The following is a 21,197-nucleotide window of genomic DNA, read 5'->3' as shown; positions in this document are numbered from 1 at the left end:
CAGCGGAGAAGCCCAGCCCAGCCCAGCAGCCCCGAGAAGCGTCCCAGGTAAGTGATGGGTCGGGGGGGAACTAGCGCTGCGCCGGGGGGGCTAGCGCTGCGCCGGGGGGGGCTGCCGCTGTGATGGGGGAACTAGCGCTAGGCCGGGGGGGCTGCCGCTGCGATGGGGGGGCTGTCGCTAGGCCGGGGGGGGCTGCCGCTGTGATGGGGGAACTAGCGCTAGGCCGGGGGGGCTGTCGCTAGGCCGGGGGGGGGCTGTCGCTAGGCCGGGGGGGGGCTGCCGCTAGGCCGGGGGGGGGCTGCCGCTAGGCCGGGGGGGGCTGCCGCTAGGCCGGGGGGGGGGGGCTGCCGCTAGGCCGGGGGAACTAGCGCTGGGCTCCGGGGCCTTCACCTGGGCTGAGGGTCTAGCGCTGGGGAGCCGGGGGCTAGCGCCTTACCTGCTGCCTGGCGGTGGGCGTCTGGTCGGCGGCTGCGGGGCGTCTGGTCGGCGGCTGCAGGGCGTCCGGTTGCCATGGAGACACAGCTGGCGGCGTCTCGGGAGCGCGCACGTCGGGCTGCAGCGAGCGACGGGGAAAGAGCCGGCGGCCATCTTGAGAAAACTTTATAAGTTGCTGAAACGCTGGAACGGTAAGTACGAACCAGCTAGAAATGTCATTTACAGGGGGGCTTAGTAATGTGTACTTAATGGGGGGGACTGGGCAAAAAAAAAATTTAACTGCTTCCTCGAGACATCTCCTTTAACATGAGTAACCTGGGAATTGAAGCCACTTCGCCCAATTATTTTTGATTTTTCCCAACTGGTCCAGTCTGGTGGCAATTATATGTTCTACTAGTAATTATTAGGAAATTATAGTACCAGTGTTTCTGGTGGCAAATTGTGCCACACAGCTGTACTACATGGTACATCTATTATGATCCCCACACATCACACACAGCTCTACTGCATGCATCCTGATTCACACACATCACACACACACACAGCTGTGGTAGATCCATGCTGATTTCCAGACATAATCAGATCAGCAGACTCCTGTATACAGTGATCAGCCCCTGGTCATGTGATCCCTGACTCCACCCACACTGGTGATCACCTGACTGTGACATCATCACAGGTCCTGGTGGCTGCTATCGGCTTATACAGTACTTTCTACCAAACTGCACAATTGCTTCTCCCACAGCATTGACGTTCCTACAGGTCCTTTAACCCACCGGATCTCTGTGGTGGCAGTAGGTCGGTGTTTTCTGTCAGGACCGCTGAGTTGTATCTGAGATGATAACGGCTTAGTTGTATTCTCATTTTGTTATTTTTGTCCTCCCCTTCAAAGAGCCCTAACTTTGTTGTTCTTCTGTCGGTCAGGCTCTGTTTTATATATGTTGTAGGACCTGCGATGACATCACCAGGCGGCGGAGTGATGATGTCACCAGGGGCGGAGCATGAGAAGCACCCACACACAAACATACATACTCGTGGTCAAGTGGTCATTAGTAGTTAGATTACACAATTGTGTTGGACCATTAAAAAAAATCTCAGATAAGGAAGGGATATAGGAGCATTTCCATCTTCTAGCAATAGCTGATCTTGTCACTGTCAGTACATGGGATAAAATCAAGAAGTCAGGGGGGCTGCATTGCTCTACACCCAGTGATAGGAGAGCTATATTTGCACTCCAGTTAAAGTTAATCTGTAGGATGGAGCAGAGTGGTAGATATATTTGCTTCCATAATGGCTTGAGCGAATCACAAAACCACCAAATATGTATCAACGTGCCTATTTGTTTGTTGCATCCCCAACATATGTTAGAATGTTGTAGTAAAATCTTTGCTAAACGAGGACTCGGGTACAACAGCTTCCTATTGGCTTCTGGTGATTTATACAATGAGATGTCTTCATTTATTGTAGATGTTAATTTATGTCTCTTGTAAATATATTTGGGGCGGAACTTAGTTGTCTTAATGCATTTTTAACCCCTTAGTGACATAACTACTTGTATTGTTAAGAACCAGTAAATCATTTATCTTTTTGTGTTGAGACCCTGAATTTTGCAGGACGAGTTCTAATTTTCATAAGAATTACCTTTAGGTCTATTCGTTATGTATTGAATAACATTTAGTAATTTTTATCCTGGGGAACAATGGAAAAAGTGCAATTTTACCACTTCATTGTTTTTTGGAAGTTATTTTTCCAGCGTTCACCATGTGGTATAAGTATTATGTGAACTTTATTTTACTTGTTGTTCTAATTATGACAATACCACACTTAGGGTGCGTTCACACGAACGTATATCGGCTCGGGTTTCACGCCGAGCCGATATACGTTGTCCTCGTGTGCAGGGGGGGGAGGATGGAAGAGCCATGGCCAGGAACTGAGGCTCCCGCCCCCTCTCCGCCCCTCTGCACTATTTGCAATGGGGAGAGGCGAGACGGGGCGGGGCTAATTTCCCGGACTTTAGCCCCGCCCCCGTCCCGCCTCCTCTCATTGCAAATAGTGCAGAGGGGCAGAGAGGGGGCGGGAGCCTCAGTTCCTGCTTCTGGCTTTTCCAGCCTCCCCCCCCCCCCCGCACATGAGGACAACGTATATCGGCTCGGCGTGAAAACCGAGCCGATATATGTTCGTGTGAACGCACCCTTAAGGAGGTTTTACTACTTTTGCACAATATAAACAGTTTTTTTTTTACGAAAATACTTTTTGTAGTCACCGCATTCTAAGAACATTTTATTATTCTGTGTAGCTGCAGGGGGGTTGTTTCTTGCGGGACGACTTGTAGTTTTTATTGCCCCTATTTGGAGGTATATATAAGACATTTTGATTCTTTTTTTATTCCTGCTTTTGGTAAACCAAAATAAACAGAAAATAAATATATTGGCATGTTTCTTTCAAAGTTTTTTTTTTTTCTTACGGAATTTACTAGATAAATGTAATATTTAATAGTACAGGATGTTGTGAATGTGGCGAAACAGATTTGTGTATAGTATTTTAGTTCTTTTTATTTTTTCAATATTAAAAACCTTGTGTGAGGGGAAAAAAACTTTCAAAACATTTTTGCAAAGCTATTTAGATATTGTGGTCAGCAATGACTGCAGCATCTGCAGGTTTAAATGATGTAGAAGAGTGATTAGATGAGCAAGCCCTCATCTTTTCACTTCACTGCCACTTTTTTTGTGGGAAAAAGACCCATAGTGGTGACTATAAGAGAGCAAATATGCTCTCTGAATGATGATCTGGTGATGGCATGAAGAAAAGTCCACGTTACACCATCCCTGGGAAAAAAAGTAGAATCAAAAGTATTAAAAATTATTCTCCTCTGAAAGCCATGTTTAATGCAAATAACATGACGAATGTAAGGGTGGCTTTAGATGGGACAACCGTCACCCAAATGGTCACTGGATAGAGCAAATGTAAGCGACAGTTGTTCCGTGTTATCACAGCAACCGAGTGACAAAACAGATTTCATTTACTAGTCCTTTCATTTCAGCTCACCTAAAAATAGTCGCTGATTGAGTAATTATTGTCTGGTGTCAACAGGCAATGGTTTGTCCTTCAGCAACCACCCAATTACTTTGCAGGGAGGCGTGCGCTTCAGCAACTACAACATTGAGCAACAGACAACTATGTCAAGCGACTGTTCAGACAATATTTGTCTCGGGTGAAGCCTCCCTAAGTGAACCATATAGACCTCTATATACAATGATCTGGTCAACAGAAACCACGTAATGTCACGCAGCTTTTAACCCTATAAGTGATGGAAAACGATTTCTGTTTAGAGAGGTTAATTCTATTATGCTCTTATACTTTATGAAATAATTATGTTTATAGGGATTTTCTCCTTTATTTAGCAGACTTTTTTTTGCTCGCCTCTTGACAGTCACAAAGTGTTTTGGGCAGTCAGGGAAGGAGAGTTAATTAACATTTAGTTAAATAGCATAGAGCAAATGGGACTATTAGAAACACCAAAGTACAGACAGCCATTAGCGCTGTAATAGAGGTGTTATTTTAATGCTGGTTACATATCACTTTTTTATGTATGCACATGAGGGAAAGGCTATGGAACAGAGAAGACAGTATTTCTTCTGTTTATCAAGGAGACTTAGTGAGGATTAGAAGGAAAGCTAGTTAGTGACTTGCAAATATATATATATATGTATGTGTATATATAATATATATGTCTTTTTACACACACTCACACACAATTGTATGTATATACTATAGTCTAAGGTCTCATGGCCCAATGTAGAACGGAGGGTCTGAATAATACCCATGCTAGTGAACAAACTTAGATATGAAATCTGAGGCTTTGCCATTTTCTTGGCAGGCGCAGCACATTCCCATTATGCAGTGTTGGCAGCCAGATTGTCACTAGAGCCTGAAGCCAACCTTAATTAAAAGTTTAATTCCACCACAAAAACTCCCCATTTGCCAGTCTAACAACTCCCCCTGCTTGATGCACTTTATTATCTTTTTTTCTACTTCTCAGCATTCTTCGTTCAATCCCAAGACCTTCCAACTCGAGGTCCTTTTACATGGGCCAGTTAATGGGCCCAGACATTCCTCTTCGGCAAACAATCAGGATGTGTAAAGGGACCAACAATCAGCCAAGGAGCGAGCGTATGCTCATTCATCTGCTGATCAGTGCTATATTTCCCCATGTGAACAGACAGATGTATAGACGGCCTATGGGGACCAACAGTTGTACTGGTGATCGTTCATCCCCATAAGCCCATTTTCATCTTATGTTGGCAAATTAAATGAAATGATCATTGGTGCCGATTGGTGCTAGTTAGATTGGGCCAAGAATTTGTCTCATGTAAAAGGACCTTGATTGCTTTGACAATCCTCTATTACTACTTCTGGGTTTGAGGACCCCCCCTGCCCTGTTCCCTTCCAGGTCCCGATTTGATTTACTGGACTCTCTGGCCACTGAGACAGGAAGTGATAGTATTTGATTGACAAAAAAGACGGGAAGACTTCATTTGGATTATATTGGATGGCATGTTGTATCTGTTACACATGAGGGGTACCCACAAGAAACCGGAATCATCTTCTGGTGGGCAGGGTGTTACTTGTACAAGCTTCTGTAGCTAACAGTCACCGACGAAGAATCCGTTAAAATTTACTAACTTTGTTAATTAAATGTAAAATCTGCCTATGATGATGACGCAGAGTAGTGAGTTAGTCCTTTTTTATAGATAGTCAGCGCAGTGTAGTATCTATCGGCTGCCCGATACCATCTGTCGGGCGGCTACATCGATGGCGATATAGTCACATTTACGGTATATCACAGTGACTGCTGCTGTGAGAGGGAACAGGGACTTGTATGCAAGACTGAGGCACTTTCTTTTTAAACTGGAGGAGATACCAAAGTGTATCACCGGCGCACAGAAAACTTTCAATTTAACGGGAGTTAAAGGGGTTGTCTCGCGCTGAAACGTTTTTGTTTTTTTTTCCATAGGCCCCCCGTTCAGCGCAGGACAACCCCAAAGGATGTGTTAAAAAAAAAAAAAAAAATTTATTACTTACCCGAATCCCCGCTCTGCGACGTCTTCCTTCTTCTTTCTTCACCAAGATGGCCGCCGGGATCTTCACCCACAATGCACCGCGGGTCTTCTCCCATGGTGCACCGTGGGCTCTGTGCGGTCCATTGCCGATTCCAGCCTCTTGATTGGCTGGAATTGGCACACGTGACGGGGCGGAGCTACGAGGACCAGCTCTCCGGCACGATCGGCCCCATTCACCAGGAAGAAGACCGCACAGCGCAAGTGCGTCTAAAAAAGCAAGAAGACATCAGAATTAGACGGATCCATGGAGACGGGGACGCCAGCAACGGAGCAGGTAAGTGAATAACTTCTGTATGGCTCATATTTAATGCACGATGTATATTACAAAGTGCATTAATATGGCCATACAGAAGTGTAGAACCCCACTTGCTGCCGCGAGACAACCCCTTTAACTCCTAATGCGCTGGTTTGCATAAAACTGAAAAAGGCAAAATTTTCAATGCCTATCAGTTTTTCTGCCATGGATATGTGATTGGGCCAGGGATATATTCCATCTAGGAGCCCATCTATTTAAAATTAACCCTTTCCTCTCCCTCCAGGGACAATATTAACATCTGAGCCAGAATAAGTTCAAATTAAATTTCAGACTTTGGAAACCAGCTCTTTTTATCAATATTGCTGCTTTCCATGTGTGTCTGAACTTTATAAGGGACTGTTTAACCCTTTGTACACTGAGTATTATAAAGGGTCTGATACATAAGTTGATGTCCCCTTTTCCACATCACCCTATAGGGATATACATTTCTCTGTAACCTCTTCCAAGATACCCTCTAAGGTTCGGGGCACTAGACACTCTGAAAACTGTGCTCTTTGGTTCTGACGGGCCACTATGTTTTGTTCTGTCCAGATTTTAAATGTAATTAATAAAGTTAGTAAATTTTAACGGATTCTTCGTCGGTGACTGTCTTCTAAAAATATTTGAAGAATTACTGCCCCGGTGACTATTAAGCTTCTGTAGATAGGTGAATGTCTACATAAACCCTTCTGAGGCGGCGTGCTGGAAGACCTTTTTTTTGTGAATTTTGCATTCGTCTTCGGTGATTTTTGTTAAGTTTTTAATTTTGTTGCCTATTTTGTGATGACTGATTCATACGAACAACGGGCAGCTGGGAAATTTTGGGGAAAACATCCAACACATATATTTGCTATGCTGCAAAGAGCCTATAAGGAAGCTGCCATGAATAAAACACAAGTCTACGAACATTGCAAACAAGGTAAAAGGTCAATTAATGATCAACCTCGTTCCGGACATCCCGTGGCAAACAGGTGACTGTTTCTTCCATCATGAGGGCTCAGTCTCACGGGCGCATCGGCACCCGTACAGCGGCGCCGATGCGCCCGTGTGACTGAGCCCTGACAATGCATCTGCTCACAGAGCGCCTCCCGATCGAATTCCTTGTGACTTATTTTTTTATTTCCTTGGGTTAAAAGACACCTCAAAGGAAAAAGTTTTGCTGATGTTGATGAGGTGAACCAAAAAGTGACACAAGTACTAAAAGACCTCAAATAAGGAGAAGTTTGAAAAATGCATTGAGCAATGGTAAAAATATTAGGACAAATGTGTTACTTCTAATGGATGAAACTTTGAAGGAGACTGAAGTTTCAAAATATGGAAATAGATTATTTTTAATAGATGGATTCCTGTTCCGTTTGGGGGCCCTCGTAGGTTCACATATTGTTTTGTCACTGAGCTTTGAGAATAGAGAGATTTAAACTGAAGGGGTTTTCCAGAGAGAACACAATTGATAGTTGTTGTGCTGGCGTCCGTCGCTCAGGACCCTGACTGATCAGCTAATTGTGTGCCTGCTGACAGCGCTGCAATTACGCAGTGGAAGCAGCGGGAGTCTCTGCTCCGACCTCTGTGTAGTGGCCGGCGCTTGTAACTGCAAGTGAGGCTTTCATTGAAATCAACGCGAGCCATTCCTGCAATTATAATCGCCGGCAACTATTGATAACCGATCCTGAGGATAAGTCATCAATGGTATTCTCCCTGGGAGAACCACTTTAAGGGATTAGGAAAAATTGTAGCACATGTTTGCCACATCACTTATATTTTCTACCTGTTGTGGTGTGACTATTAACCCTTTAACAATGCACATGTACGGCTTAGTGCCATTGTATAGAGCAGGCTGAGGAGCTGCGCCCACTCTATATGTGATGGGTAATGGCTGTCTTTATATTATACCAACTTCAAGCTTTCGGCACTGACTTCAGCATTACCCTACAGTTGATATCTCCTAAATTGAAGCATGCTGGTAATCCCCATCTAAAAACTACACACATGAATCACAATTAGAGATGAGCAAGCGTACTCGGAAAAGCACTACTCGCTCGAGTAATTTGCTTTATCCGAGTATCGCTGTGCTCGGGTCTGAAGATTCGGGTGCCGCTGCGGCTGACAGGTGAGTCGCAGCGGGGAGCAGGGGAGAGCGGGCGGGAGAGAGGGAGAGAAAGATCTCCCCTCCGTTCCTCCCCGCTCTCCCCTGCAGCTCCCCGTTCCGTGCCGGCACCCGAATCTTCAGGGACGAGCACAGCGATACTCGGATAAAGCAAATTACTCGAGCGAGTAGTGCTTATCCGAGTACGCTCGCTCATCTCTAATCACAATATAATAAACTGAACATCATCTGTAGGTATAATACTAATTATTATTTTCTATGGGAATATGTAACAATATAGAAATGTTGAATAATATGTGAATTTACGTTGTGTTAGTGAAAGAAACCCTATGTGAATCCTGAGTGATGCTCCGTATATATTTGGAGGCTGAGTACTGGTGGAACATCATTAACTGAGTTATGAGTATAGAGGACTGCAGGAGTTCCGACCTAGCAGACTCAATACAATGTGATTAAAGGGGTTGTCTCGCGCCGAAACGTTTTTGTTTTTTTTTTCAACAGCCCCCCCCCCCCCCCCCCCCCCGTTCGACGCGAGACAACCCCGATGCAGGGGTTAAAAAAGAACACCGCACAGCGCTTACCTAAATCCCCGCGCTCCGGTGACTTCTTACTTACCTGCTGAAGATGGCCGCCGGGATCTTCTCCCTCGGTGGACCGCAGGGCTTCTGTGCAGTCCATTGCCGATTCCAGCCTCCTGATTGGCTGGAATCGGCACGTGATGGGGCGGAGCTACCAGGAGCCGGTCTCCGGCACGAGCGGCCCCATTCAGAAAACAAGAAGACCGGACTGCGCAAGCGCGTCTAATCTGCCGATTAGACGCTGAGAATTAGACGGCTCTATGGAAACGAGGACGCCAGCAACGGAGCAGGTAAGTGAATAACTTCTGTATGGCTCATAATTAATGTACGATGTACATTACAAAGTGCATTAATATGGCCATACAGAAGTGTATAGACCCACTTGCTTTCGCGGGACAACCCCTTTAAGGAAGTAACAATAACCCATTCTTCCTGGAAGATGCTGTAGAATGTTGCACTGATGGGAGGTGTCATGATACATGGCCGTGTTGCTCTATTACTGTTTTGCTTGGCAACATTGTCTATCTTCCCGCATGAGAATTGTATCATTTTTTTCTTCATTGTCTCAAGTAATCCACCTGTTGTAAAACTCTGTTGTATCTATTGTGGTACAATAATGGTTCTTCTGAAATATGGACATTAGCCTAATATCAGAACTTATAGAATGCTTTTCTCTATCCACATCGATCTAATCGTTGAAGAATGGAGAGAAATGGAGAGAAGATGAATGCACGGAGTGCGAGTGTCAGAATGGTCAGGTCACCTGCTTCTCGCCGTCTTGTCCGCCGTGTCCAGTGGGAACTCTGGCAGTAGGAGAAAGTGGAGAGTGCTGTCCGCAATGCAAACAAGGTATTGTTCATGCACGCTTTTGAGAAAGTACGCACAATTATTATAACGGGGGTCGTCTGCTGGATTTTCATTCAGTGGTTCTACAGTTTCTACTCGGCTTGTAATGGATGAGCACATCGCTTTTATTCGGTGGCACATCAAGTGTGGATATGGTGTCCTCCGAGTACAAATAAATTACCTATTGTATTCCAATTCCTCTTCACATGTTGGACTACTGGTGTTCGGGCGGATAGGGCTCTGCTCAGAGGCGTAACTTAAAGCTGCTGAGCCTCAATGCAAAATCCCCAACTATTATATTAGACTAGCTGATATACCCGGCTTCGCCCGAATTAATTTGGTACTGATGTTTATCTGGTGTTCACACGGAAAATCTTATGAAGTCGTGGTTACTTTAGAGATACCGGGGAAAAAAATATGTTCACCATTTTGCATGGTTCTTTGCGTTACCCAGGAAACACCACGGGGAGGTAACCATGCAACGTTTCATTTATATAAAATGACATCAGGAAGTGACAGAATTAGATTACGTACATTAAATTCGGACGCTTAATCATTGCCCGTGCCAAATTTCAAGTTTCTATGACATCGGGAAGTGAGAGAATTAGATTACATACGTAAAATTTGGACGGTAATTCTTTTGCACTTAGAAATGAATAATCGAGTTGGGACCCATTAACTTTTCCTATTTATGACATAATCAATGCTCGTGCCAAATTTCAAGTTTCTATGACATCGGGATGTGAGAGAATTAGATCCGTATGTACAATTTGGACACTAATTTTTTTGCGCTAGAATTGAATAATCAAGGTGGGACCTATTGACTTTTCCTATTTATGACATAATCATAAATCTTTTCCTATTTTGGAGATAATCTATGCTTGTGCCAAATTTCAAGTTTCTACGACATCTGGAAGTTGGAGAATTAGTGGCGAGTCAGTCAGTGAGGGCTTTGGTCTATATATATATATATATATATATATATATATATATATATATATATATAGATAGATAGATAGATAGATAGATAGATAGATAGATAGATAGATAGATAGATAGATAGATAGATAGATAGATAGGTATGAGATAGATAGATATGAGATAGATAGATATGAGATAGATAGATATGAGATAGATAGATATGAGATAGATAGATATGAGATAGATAGATAGATAGATAGTACTCTTATATAGAGAAGAAAGGCCTTATGGCCTCCCTAGGGCTCGAAGGCTTTAATGCGGCAACCACGTTTTCTGCACTTGTTAGGCCTCCCTCACAAAGGCATTTTTTACCACGTTTAGCGCTGTTTTTTCAGCACAGCGCTAAACGCTGTACAATGCTTCCATTCATTTCAATGGGGCTGCTCACACAGGGCTGAAAACCCAACGTCTTCTACGCTGCGCTTTGACAGCGTTGCATGTTCTATTTTTGGCCGTTTTCAGCCCTGCGTCGCCCATTGAAATGAATGGACAGCGGTTTCAGTGAAGCCAAAAACGTAGTACAGCTTGGTACCGCGCTTTTGGCAGCACTAAACACCCTAGCTACACTGCCTAAGTAAGAAAAAAAAATCAATACTCACCTTGCAGATGATGTCGCTGTCCCCGTCGGCGCTCTTGGAATTTGTCAGTCAGCAGGGGAACTTTTTCTCTGGTGACGGGAATTCGGAATCCCCGCCTCCAATGAGAGATTGCGCTGATTGACTGAGTGACAGCCCACTCAGCCAATCACGGCCAACGCTGGATGCGTCTAATCACAGCCATTCATTAATTGGATGGCTGTGATTGGACGCATCCATTGCTGCCTCTGATTGGCTCAGCCATCTGTAACTCAGCAGCGCTTAGCCAATGAGAGCAATCGGCCGGCTTCACAAGGTCCCGACAGCAGCGCGGGGACAGCGACTTCACCAGCTATGAGTATTGAATTTTTTCTTTTATCAGCAGCCTTGGCTGCGTTTTCAGCGGTGCTGAAAAAGCAGTCAAAATGTTGGCATAACGTATGCCAGCGCTGCTGAAACGGGGCGGAATCTGCGTTTCTGCAAACGCCTGTGTGAGGGGTCCGAATAGTTACGCCTCTGGATCTGGTTCGTTACACAGTAGGCACGGACAGCATGTATTACTATATGAACAGATTTGCTATTTGATGAACAGATTTGACTAGAGACCATCTTTACTTATTACCTGGATTGGCCCTACATCTAAAATGTAGATCACTTGGAGCGGTGATAACAGGAAAAAACACATTGAAATCAATAAGCAGTAAAGATAATCTGACGTGACGCCAGTGTGTTGTTTTTCAAAATCGAGAAGCTGAACCATTTTCTCTGTGCTTTCTGCTTTATTGCCATTGCAGAGCAGTGTAACCCGGACTGCTTAACCTGCTCTCAGTCTATTGACCACTGTGACATCTGCCGCGATGAAGCTCGCTTGTTGCAGATGGGACGCTGTGTGTACAGCTGCGACCCTGGATTCTATCTGGATGGCAGAACATGTTTAGGTAATTCATGTTGTGACGGCTGAAAAGAACTTCATCTTTTTTTGTGTTTCCTATCACAGAAGCTGCATGGGGCCGAGCTCTGTGTTGCACGTTGTACTGTATGTTGTCTAAATGCTTCAGTACTTTAACACAAAAGTTCCCCTTTGAGTTTATGGTGCAGTTTTCGTATAGATATTATTTCCTTTACTAAGTTTTTTTTAACTTTGTAGAAACCCATAATATTTTGTCGCTAAATATGTTCTGATTTTTCCTGGTTGCTATTGGAATCAGTCAGCAGACACACCCATAGTAGTCAGCTGCACCTTGTTTGTAGGGTGAGATCCTGGTCAGGAGTCCCATATCTAAAGGCCCACTTACACACAAAGAGAATCTTTCAAATGATTGAAAGATTAACAGTTTTAGCGATCGTTTTGTATAAAGTGTTAATGGACACTAATGTCTATTAACACTTTATCAGCTTCATTTGCATGTAAAAGGGCCTCTGAGAGCTGTTTGCACAGCACGGCATGTGGTCTGAGCCTTGCACACAGTCCATTGTTCTCGTACTGGCTGTTGGCAGAATACAGTGTAATCTCCGTCTCCCGTGCAGAACACAGCGTGTGGTCTGTGTTATCTCTCTCCGGCTGAATGATGAATTTTAAACTCACCTTAAAATCATCGTTCAGCGAAGAGTGAACAATGGCAGCGTTTGCGCACAACGATTATCATTATGCCATTATAGTCAGTGGGGCCCTTTTGGTCAGGGGTTGCCGCTTTTCTGCTCCATGAGCGGATCAAGAAAGCAGAAATCCCTAGCGCCGATGTGAACGAGCACGAACTTGCAATAAGGGCTCAAAGTTTATCATTTGGAGTTTAGTATTATTTGCATTATTATTTTCTCTGCATTTGTGTTTATTATTGAACAGCTTGTAAAGAGACCTGTGTGACCTGTAACAATGGGTTTGAGTGTACAACCTGTGTTGGATCTCTGCTGCTGAAAGAAGGGCAGTGTGTGGAATCTTGCGGACCAGGATTCTTCCAGAGCCACCTAGACTGCTCAGGTATATATGCTATATATTCTCCAATTAGTCTACATTTGTTAATTGTTTTGTGTTTAAAAAATATCCTTCTGCCTGTATAATTAATGAAGTACTCCAATAATCCCACAACAATGCTAGGCCTCCCCACACAGACAGGTTTTAACAGCGTTTAGCTCCTGCCTTTTCAGCCTAGCGCTAAACGCTGTACAACGCTCCCATTCATTGCAGTGGGGCCGTTCACACAAGCATCAAAATGCAGCGTCTTCAACAGCGTTGCATGTTCTATCTTTGCCCATTTCCAGCCTTGCGTCGCCCATTGAAATGAATGGGCAGCGTTAGCAGCGCTACTGAAAATGCGGCACAATGCTGGCGCTGTCCGTGTCCATGGCGCTGCTTTCCAGGGCTCTGGGCACTTGTCAGAGGATTTTTTGCTAGTGACCAGGTTTGAAGACCCCGCCTCCAGCAAGAGATTGCTCTGATTGGCTAATGCAGTGCCAATCACAACCAGCGCTGGATGCACCAATCACAGCCATTCAATGAATGAATGGCTCACGACTCAGCCAGAGTAATCTCTTGCCGGAGGCATAGTCTTGAAACCCCGTTACCAGCAATTGATGCTCTGCAGACACCAACAAGTGTCTGGAAGACGGCAGACGGTGCCTACTAGGTGAGTATTTGGTTTTTTTTTTGGGGGGGGGGGTTTCAGCTTCCTTGGCTGCGTTATCAGCTGTGCTTAAATCGCAGTAAGCGCCTGTGTGAGGGAGGCCTTGGTGTTTAAAGTTTACAAGTAAGGACCTCTCACTAGTTTTTTCGTTTTCAAACTCCTAGGAATGTATTGAAGTAGAGGGGCTTCAGTTTCTGTATTTTTACCATCTCAGTTTAGTTTTTCACACTGGATCAGAAGCACAGACTGCTGCATGTTTTGGAAACTGAATACAGATGGATCCTTTCCTTTTCACCTGCGTTTTCTGATTTTCATTTGTAATAAAACTAGATCATTCGGAAAAAAAAGACGTTTGTGTGAATGTAGCCAACACAAGGTTTATTCACCTAGAAACGAAAAACCATTTAGGCCTCCTTCACACGGACCCTTTTCAGTGAGTTCAAACATTTATTTAAAAAAAGAGCATTTCAAACATTATGCAAATTGTATGCAAATAAAAAAGATGGAAAAATACCTCTACAGCGCCATCTATTGGATGGCAGAATTCCTTCAAATCAAAGTGACTTACAACAAGCCTTAACAATGATTGGGAATATTAAACCAAGCCAGAAAGCCATGCACAGACAGACTGTTTCGGGGTGATTGCCCCTCCGCAGTGTGCAGCAGGCTTCTGGCTTAGTCTGTGAGGGGCCTGTGATGTGGGTCAGGAGGGGGTGTCGTGTTGCCTTAAAGAGAGCACCCATAAGGGGGTGAGTGGTTCAGGGAATGGTATAGTCTCTCCCCAAGGAGAGCACTCGGAAGGGGTGTGGGGACACCTAAAAATGAGTACGGAAACTTATAAGGCGATGCAAGCTCCGCTGGGAAATCTATGCAGATAAGAGAGATGGAAAAATACCTCTACAGCGCCACCTATTGGATGGCAGCATTCCTTCAAATCCAAGTGACTTATATCAAGCCTTAACAATGATTGGGAATATTAAACCACTCCTTGGTGTCCATTTTTGGTGGCTTGGTTCAATATTCCCAATCATAGTTAGGGCTTGTTATAAATCACTTTGATTTGAAGGAATTCTGCCATCCAATAGGTGGCGCTGTAGAGGTATTTTTCCATCTTTCTTATTTCCATAGATTTCCCAGAAGAGCATAAGTCTCTTTACTTATAAGTCTCCTTACTCATCTTTTAGGTGTCCCCACACTCCTTCCGAATACTCACCCCAGGGGAGAGACTATACCATCTCCTGACCCATTCACCCCCTAGGTGTCTCCACACACTTTTTGTATGCAAATTGTTTACTAGCATTTTTTTTACAAGTGTTTTTGGTGATATTTTTACTTTGTAACCTTCTATACAGGCTTGTTTGTGTTTTCCAAGTCCGATATAGAAGCCTATAGAGTAAATACCAGGATAACTCTATACCTATAAAGAAAGTGTGGGGGCTGCAATGTTTTTGAACATCAAAAAAAAAAAAAAAAAACTACATTAAAAAATGCCACAGAGAACGAGACAAAATACTGTATTTGTTAAATTCAGCCAGAAAGAGCGGTCGTGTCTCCTGGCATGGCTAGTTTAGTAAATATGTATGCTCTTCGTGAAATAGTCATTCTGGAGCCGTGTTTATACAGATCTACGCTGCGCTGCTTCCTTGTTGTTTCTCCTTGAAGTTTATGAATAAATTGAGGACTGGGTGTTACCATTTGGTACGTGTGCCCATTTAGGCTGCCTGTCCACGGGTGTTTTTGCATTGCGTTCCCGGCGGCGATAATCCGGCCGCGGTGAACGCAGTGCACGCTTTTCATAGCATTGCTATGGAGAGTGCAGCCCCTCTGTCCACGAGCGGAGAATCATAGCGCAAGACAAAAAAAAAGCATGGCGCAATTTTTCTTCCTCGCAGCACCGCTGTGAAGGTCAACATCGCTCATGTGTATGACTCAATTCAAAAGAATGGGGTTCATGTTTGTGCAGTTTTTTGGGGTCTCGCAACGGACTAAACTCAGGCGAGATTAGCGGTCATGTGAAACCCGCCTTAGAGAAATGAAACTAGATGTTCTAACTTTCTTCATTCCTCTGGAATAGAAGTATTGACTACAGCTCACGTCAGGTGAGGCGGCGGCTCTTCTTGCAGGATATTTGCACATGCAGAATATTTTTCTAGAAAAACCTTTCATGGAGTTTTTTTTTCTTTCTAGTCAAAGCAAGCAGTGGATTTAGGAGGAATTGGAAATATAAAGGAGGAAGGACTTGTTCTTCTTCCGTCTGGATCCACTTAAAGGGGTTGTCCCGCGCCGAAACGACTTTTTTTTTTTTTTTCAATAGGCCCCCCGTTTGGCGCGAGACAAACACAAGGGATGGGTTAAAAAAACAAAAAAAAAGTTTAGTACTTACCCGAATCCCCGCTCTGCGGCGACTTCTTACTTACCTTACCAAGATGGCCGCCGGGATCTTCACCCACGATGCACCGCGGGTCTTCTCCCATGGTGCACTGTGGGCTCTGTGCGGGCCATTGCCGATTCCAGCCTCCTGATTGGCTGGAATCGGCACACGTGATAGGGCGGAGCTACGCGATGACGCGTAGAAGGGGGCTGAGCCAGAACGCCGCTCGTGGCGAGACCCAAGAGAAGGGAGAAGACCCTTCTGCGCAAGCGCGTCTAATCGGGAGATTAGACGCTGAAATTAGACGGCACCATGGAGACGGGGACGCCAGCAACGGAGCAGGTAAGTGAATAACTTCTGTATGGCTCATAATTAATGCACGATGTATATTACAAAGTGCATTAATATGGCCATACAGAAGTGTATACCCCAACTTGCTGCCGCGAGACAACCCCTTTAAGGCCTCCCATCCACGAGCGATTTTTAAATTTTTTTCCCTGCGTTTCCTGCGGCGAGAATCTGACAATGGGAAACGCAGTGACCGCTTTCCATAGACCACTATGGGAAGCGTGGCCCCGCTGTCCACAAGCGGAGAATCGTAGCGATTCTCCGCTCGCGGGATTTAAATTTCCCGCGATTCTCCGCAGTGAGCCTGTCTGTCTGATAGGCTCAGCGCGGAGACCTGACGGCTCTCCCCTGCTGCCCGGTGGCGGCTTCCCTGGCGGAGATCTGCCGCGGGATATCGCTACGCCCGTGGGCAGGAGGCCTATAGCTGCAATCAGTTTTTGTGATAGTTTTTTGGAGCCAAACATAAGTGATTACAAGGATCGGTCTTTATATCTTTTTCTTTTTGGTTTCGGTTTGACTTGAACTCAAAACACCGCCAGCAAATACATGATTCCAGCGCTCCTTCGTACATTGTTTTTGGGGGCATTTTTCTATGGCTTGTGAAAAAGAAATATCAGGAATTTTCATTGTTTTGTTGATATTTTTTATTTATGCTTGCCTTTTTTAAGACATTTTTTCCTGTAAGGACCGAAAATGCCTGAAAAAAGGCACACCCAGAGCCGTAATATGCCAAAAAATGCCATGGACTCAAAAACCGCAACCAAAGTGAGGCATGTAGAAATGACCCCACCGGGCATTATCACATCTGACATGTTTACTCTTCTCATCCCAATTTGGTGCAGACCTGGGTAATGGAACACGGTGGGGGAAATTGGTAGACTTTTCATTGTTTTAGCAGTTGGGATCGGTGCGCTCTGTGCAGCTTGTATGGTTAATAACTATTAATATTAGCAACGCGATAACCATTTCTTGTTACGAAGACATTTCAGCTGTCCAGTTCGGCTACTGAAACTTTATGGCTGTTCATGTTTATGTAGGCAAATTCTCTTGTTCCAGTAAGATTCTGGGAAATTTTCTTCATTGGTTCTCATGGGAATAAATCCAATTTGCTTTAGTTCAGCCTGGCTGCTCTGATTGCATAATATAGAGCTTGTGGAGAAGGCTTCACATTTCACAGTGCCCATAATTCATTTCCAACAATCCTTAGAAAAAGACCTCTGGCTATAGTGCCTCATTGCATTCTGTACTGCAGCGCTTGGTGTGCTTTAAGTGCTATTATATATATATATATCTCAACTAGTATGACCACATTAATACTTAGCCAGCAATGCTGATTATTTAGGAATAAAGAAAAAGAGAGAAAAAAAAAAAAAAAAAATATATATATATATATATATATATATATATATATATATTTTTTTTTTTTTTTTAATTTATTTTCTCTCTATTTTTCTTTATTCCTAAATATTCAGCATTGCTGGCTAAGTATTAATGTGGTCATACTTGTACCTGTACTCTTCTTTACTCACCCCCGATTTCATAAATGCACACGCACTATGGTAAGTTTTTTAAAGAAACTGTGAAAGTTGCTCATCTTGTGTTCTGCACTTAGTTAAAGGGGTTGTCTCGCGGCGAAAGCGGAAAAAAATTTTTTTCACTTACCCCCACATTCTGCCCTGTTAAAAAGAAAGCATAGGTTAGTTTTTAAAAAGCACATTGTACTTACCTGCATCAGCATTCTGCAGCTTCTTCTATTCTTCTTTTAAAGATGGCGCCGCTGGTCTTCTCCCACGGTGGACTGCGGGTCTTCTCCCATGGTGCACCGTGGATTTTGTTCTCCTTCCTTGCGTTCCATTGCCGATTCCAGCCTCCTGATTGGCTGAAATCGGCACCCGTGAAGGGGCGGAGCTACGATGACGACGCGGTGAGCAGCTCTCTGGCACGAGCGGCCCCATTCACCAGGCAGAAGACCGCACAGCGCAAGCGCGTCTAAAAAAGCAAGAAGCCAGCGAAATTAGACGGAGCCATGGAGACGGGGATGCCAGCAACGGAGCAGGTAAGTGTATAACTTCTGTATGGCTCATATTTAATGCACGATGTATATTACAAAGTGCATTAATATGGCCATACAGAAGTGTATAACCCCACTTGCCTTCGCGAGACAACTCCTTTAAGTTTGTCTTTGTGCGCCATTGTTTATTCATCATGATCTCTGCGTGTCACCTGCAGACCTGTGTACAAACCCAGATAATTCTATCACCTCTGTGCCAAGTGGCGCTCTGGGTCCTGCTACATTTCACTAGCTCAGCTTCTCAGGGCTGTTTATTTTGCAGTGCTCCGACTTCCTTGTAAAGCACAGCGCTGCCATATTTTCATGACTTTATATTCATTGCATCTGAATCTTTCTAAATCCCGGCTAGTGCCATGAATGTCTAAGTGCGGCACGTCATTGTCAATAGAGCTGACATTTGGCTTAAGTATTGTCAGGGATCGCACGGCATAAGCCCAGACCGAAAGCTTTCATTTTACAGTCCTAAGCTGGCAGTCATCTCGTCAGATGGATCAATAATGGCCCAAAGCAGCGTGATTTGTTTTTTACGTTCTTTAAGTAATCCTAGGTATGTGTAGCACTGAGTAGAATATCAGAAGGAGATGGAACAAAACATAACCTATTGTGTTACACATCTAAATGCTTCACTTTCATTTATATTCTCTAAATAGGAAAGTAGTTCATCACCTGGGAAATGTCCTTATTCCATTCGCCTCATATAATAATGTAATTTAGTGTATGGACATCACCAGGGGATGTTCACACATGGCAGATTTGTTATAGGAATAACTGCAACAAATTTGCTGTGTGAATGTGCACTTAACCCATTAACCCCTTAAGGACCTTTTTTGGCCTATTTTAGGCTTAAGGACGCAACGATTATTGGCGGATTGTTTTTTGCGTGGCGAACTGTAGTTTTTGATGGTGCCATTTTTGGGTACATAGACTATATTGTAAAACTTTTATTATTTTTTTTTTTATGATAACAGGGAGAGAAAACGCATCAATTCTGCCATAGATTTTTTTGTTTTGTTTTTTACAGCGCTAATCATTAGAGATGAGCGAGCATACTCGATAAGGCAAACTACTCGAGCGAGTAGTGCCTTATGCAAGTACCTGCCTGCTCGTCTCTAAAGATTCGGGTCCAGCGGGGGGCGGGGAGTGGCGGGGAGGGCGGGGAAGAACGGAGGGGAGATCTCTCTTTCACTCCCCCCCCACCGCTTACCGCCGCAACTCACCTGTTTCCAGTGCCGGCAGCCGAATCTTTAGAGACGAGCGGGCAGGTACTCGAATAAGGCACTACTCGATCATCTCTATCAATCATGCAGCATAAATGACACAATACGTTTTTTTCTGTGGGTCGGTACTGTTACAGAAGATTAGTGCACAATCAGTATGTTTCTGAACACGGGACAAACGGGGATCAATTTTGGGGTGATAGTCTTCATTCGTATGTGTGCTGTACTAAAAAAAATGTTTTTAAGATGACAGAATTGCCAAAAAATGAAAATCATTTTTTCCTTCTGCTTTGCTTAGATTTATTTAAAAAATGCGGTGTCAAAATACTCCATACACCCCTGGATGAATTCGTTAAAGGGTCCAATTTTCAAAATGGGGTCATTTGTGGGTGTTCTTCATAGTTTTGGCCGCTCAATGGCTCCACAAGTGGGCAATGGGGACTAAAACACCTTCAAGCAAAATGCCTGTTCTGAAAGCCACCAGCTGCTCCTTTTGGTTTGGGCCCCGTTGGGTATATAAATACAAGATTAGGGCCGCAACGGGTATGTTTCTGAACATGGGACAAACAGGGGTATCCATTTTGGGGTGCAAATACTCATTTTCATGTGCACTGCAGAAAAAAAATCCTGTCTTTTAAATGACATATTTGCAAAAATATGATTTTTTTTTTTTTTTTACTTTAAATTGCATTAATTCCTAAAAAAGAAACTGTGAGGTCAAAATACTCCTGACCCCCTCAGTGAATATATTCAAATGAGTATTTTTTTTTAATAGTAACCCATCAGGATCGCGGGGATCCGCTGGGTGACAGAGAGAGCCCCTCCTCCCTCCCTGTCTGACTTTTACATGATGCGCTTGCACTGATTGTGACATTTAAAGGTTCAAATAGGGTCCCCACTATTAGAGCAAGTGCCCGAGAACCCGCTTCCCCTTTCACGGGAGACTCATACCGGGCTTCTAAAGCAGGACCATCTTTGACAGTGCTGCAGAATAAAGCTCCTTATCTGCCATATGGGCGGTCGTTAAGGGGTTAATATGAAAGAATATCCTCGTAACACTTAACCCTTTCCACTCCACTGTCTGACCTCTGAAGACATTATGATTTAAGGCTGTACAGTTCCGATGTTGGAAGACGTCCATCAGGGTTCTCTTACTGTATATTGCCAGCCTCTCTGCTGTTGACGCCTATTCAACCTGTCACCTCATGCAGTACTGGCTTTAGCCAGCAGATGGCGCCGTTGTATAACGACAGAAAAAGAGTAAGCCCCCTAGGAAAACCAGGAAAGAAATTGGATTGGAAAGAGTTAAAGAGGTTTTCTCTATTTAGGATTACAAACCTAATAAAGAGACGTCCCCCACTCAGAGCCTCACTGTATGAGACAGTGGAGATTGGCTAACGTGGTAACTCTCGCTCCCTGGTGGGTTTAGGCTGCCCATGTATTACATGGATAGTCATTCACCTGGTGAGACAATCCCTTTTTAAGAATTTATGGGGATGTTCTGCCAGAGGAATTCACCATTATGTCATAAATCCAGATCATTTAGATTCACCTTAAACATGAATGCATCAGCATGCCATCTTGTCTGACTTCACTGATGAGGGTCATGACAAGAGTGTGCTTGTCCTGTATATAAAA

At 44.1% G+C, this 21,197-nt stretch overlaps 1 protein-coding gene across 3 annotated transcripts in view; it reads left to right on the top strand.

Annotated features, from left to right (window-relative positions):
• FRAS1 (Fraser extracellular matrix complex subunit 1) overlaps nt 1–21,197 on the top strand; it is a 489,520-nt gene that overhangs the window by 242,470 nt on the left and 225,853 nt on the right. For all 3 annotated transcript variants that reach the window (XM_066574335.1, XM_066574336.1, XM_066574334.1), the window contains 3 exons: nt 9,231–9,378; nt 11,726–11,869; nt 12,775–12,909. In XM_066574335.1, the coding sequence (XP_066430432.1) occupies nt 9,231–9,378; nt 11,726–11,869; nt 12,775–12,909 (427 nt within the window). The remainder of the gene's footprint in view (nt 1–9,230; nt 9,379–11,725; nt 11,870–12,774; nt 12,910–21,197) is intronic.

The sequence above is a fragment of the Eleutherodactylus coqui genome, chromosome 7 (assembly GCF_035609145.1).
Source record: "Eleutherodactylus coqui strain aEleCoq1 chromosome 7, aEleCoq1.hap1, whole genome shotgun sequence".
NCBI classification, from domain to species: Eukaryota; Metazoa; Chordata; class Amphibia; order Anura; family Eleutherodactylidae; genus Eleutherodactylus; species Eleutherodactylus coqui.
Note: the sequence above shows the minus strand (reverse complement) of the source record. Positions and strands in the feature narration are given on the sequence as shown.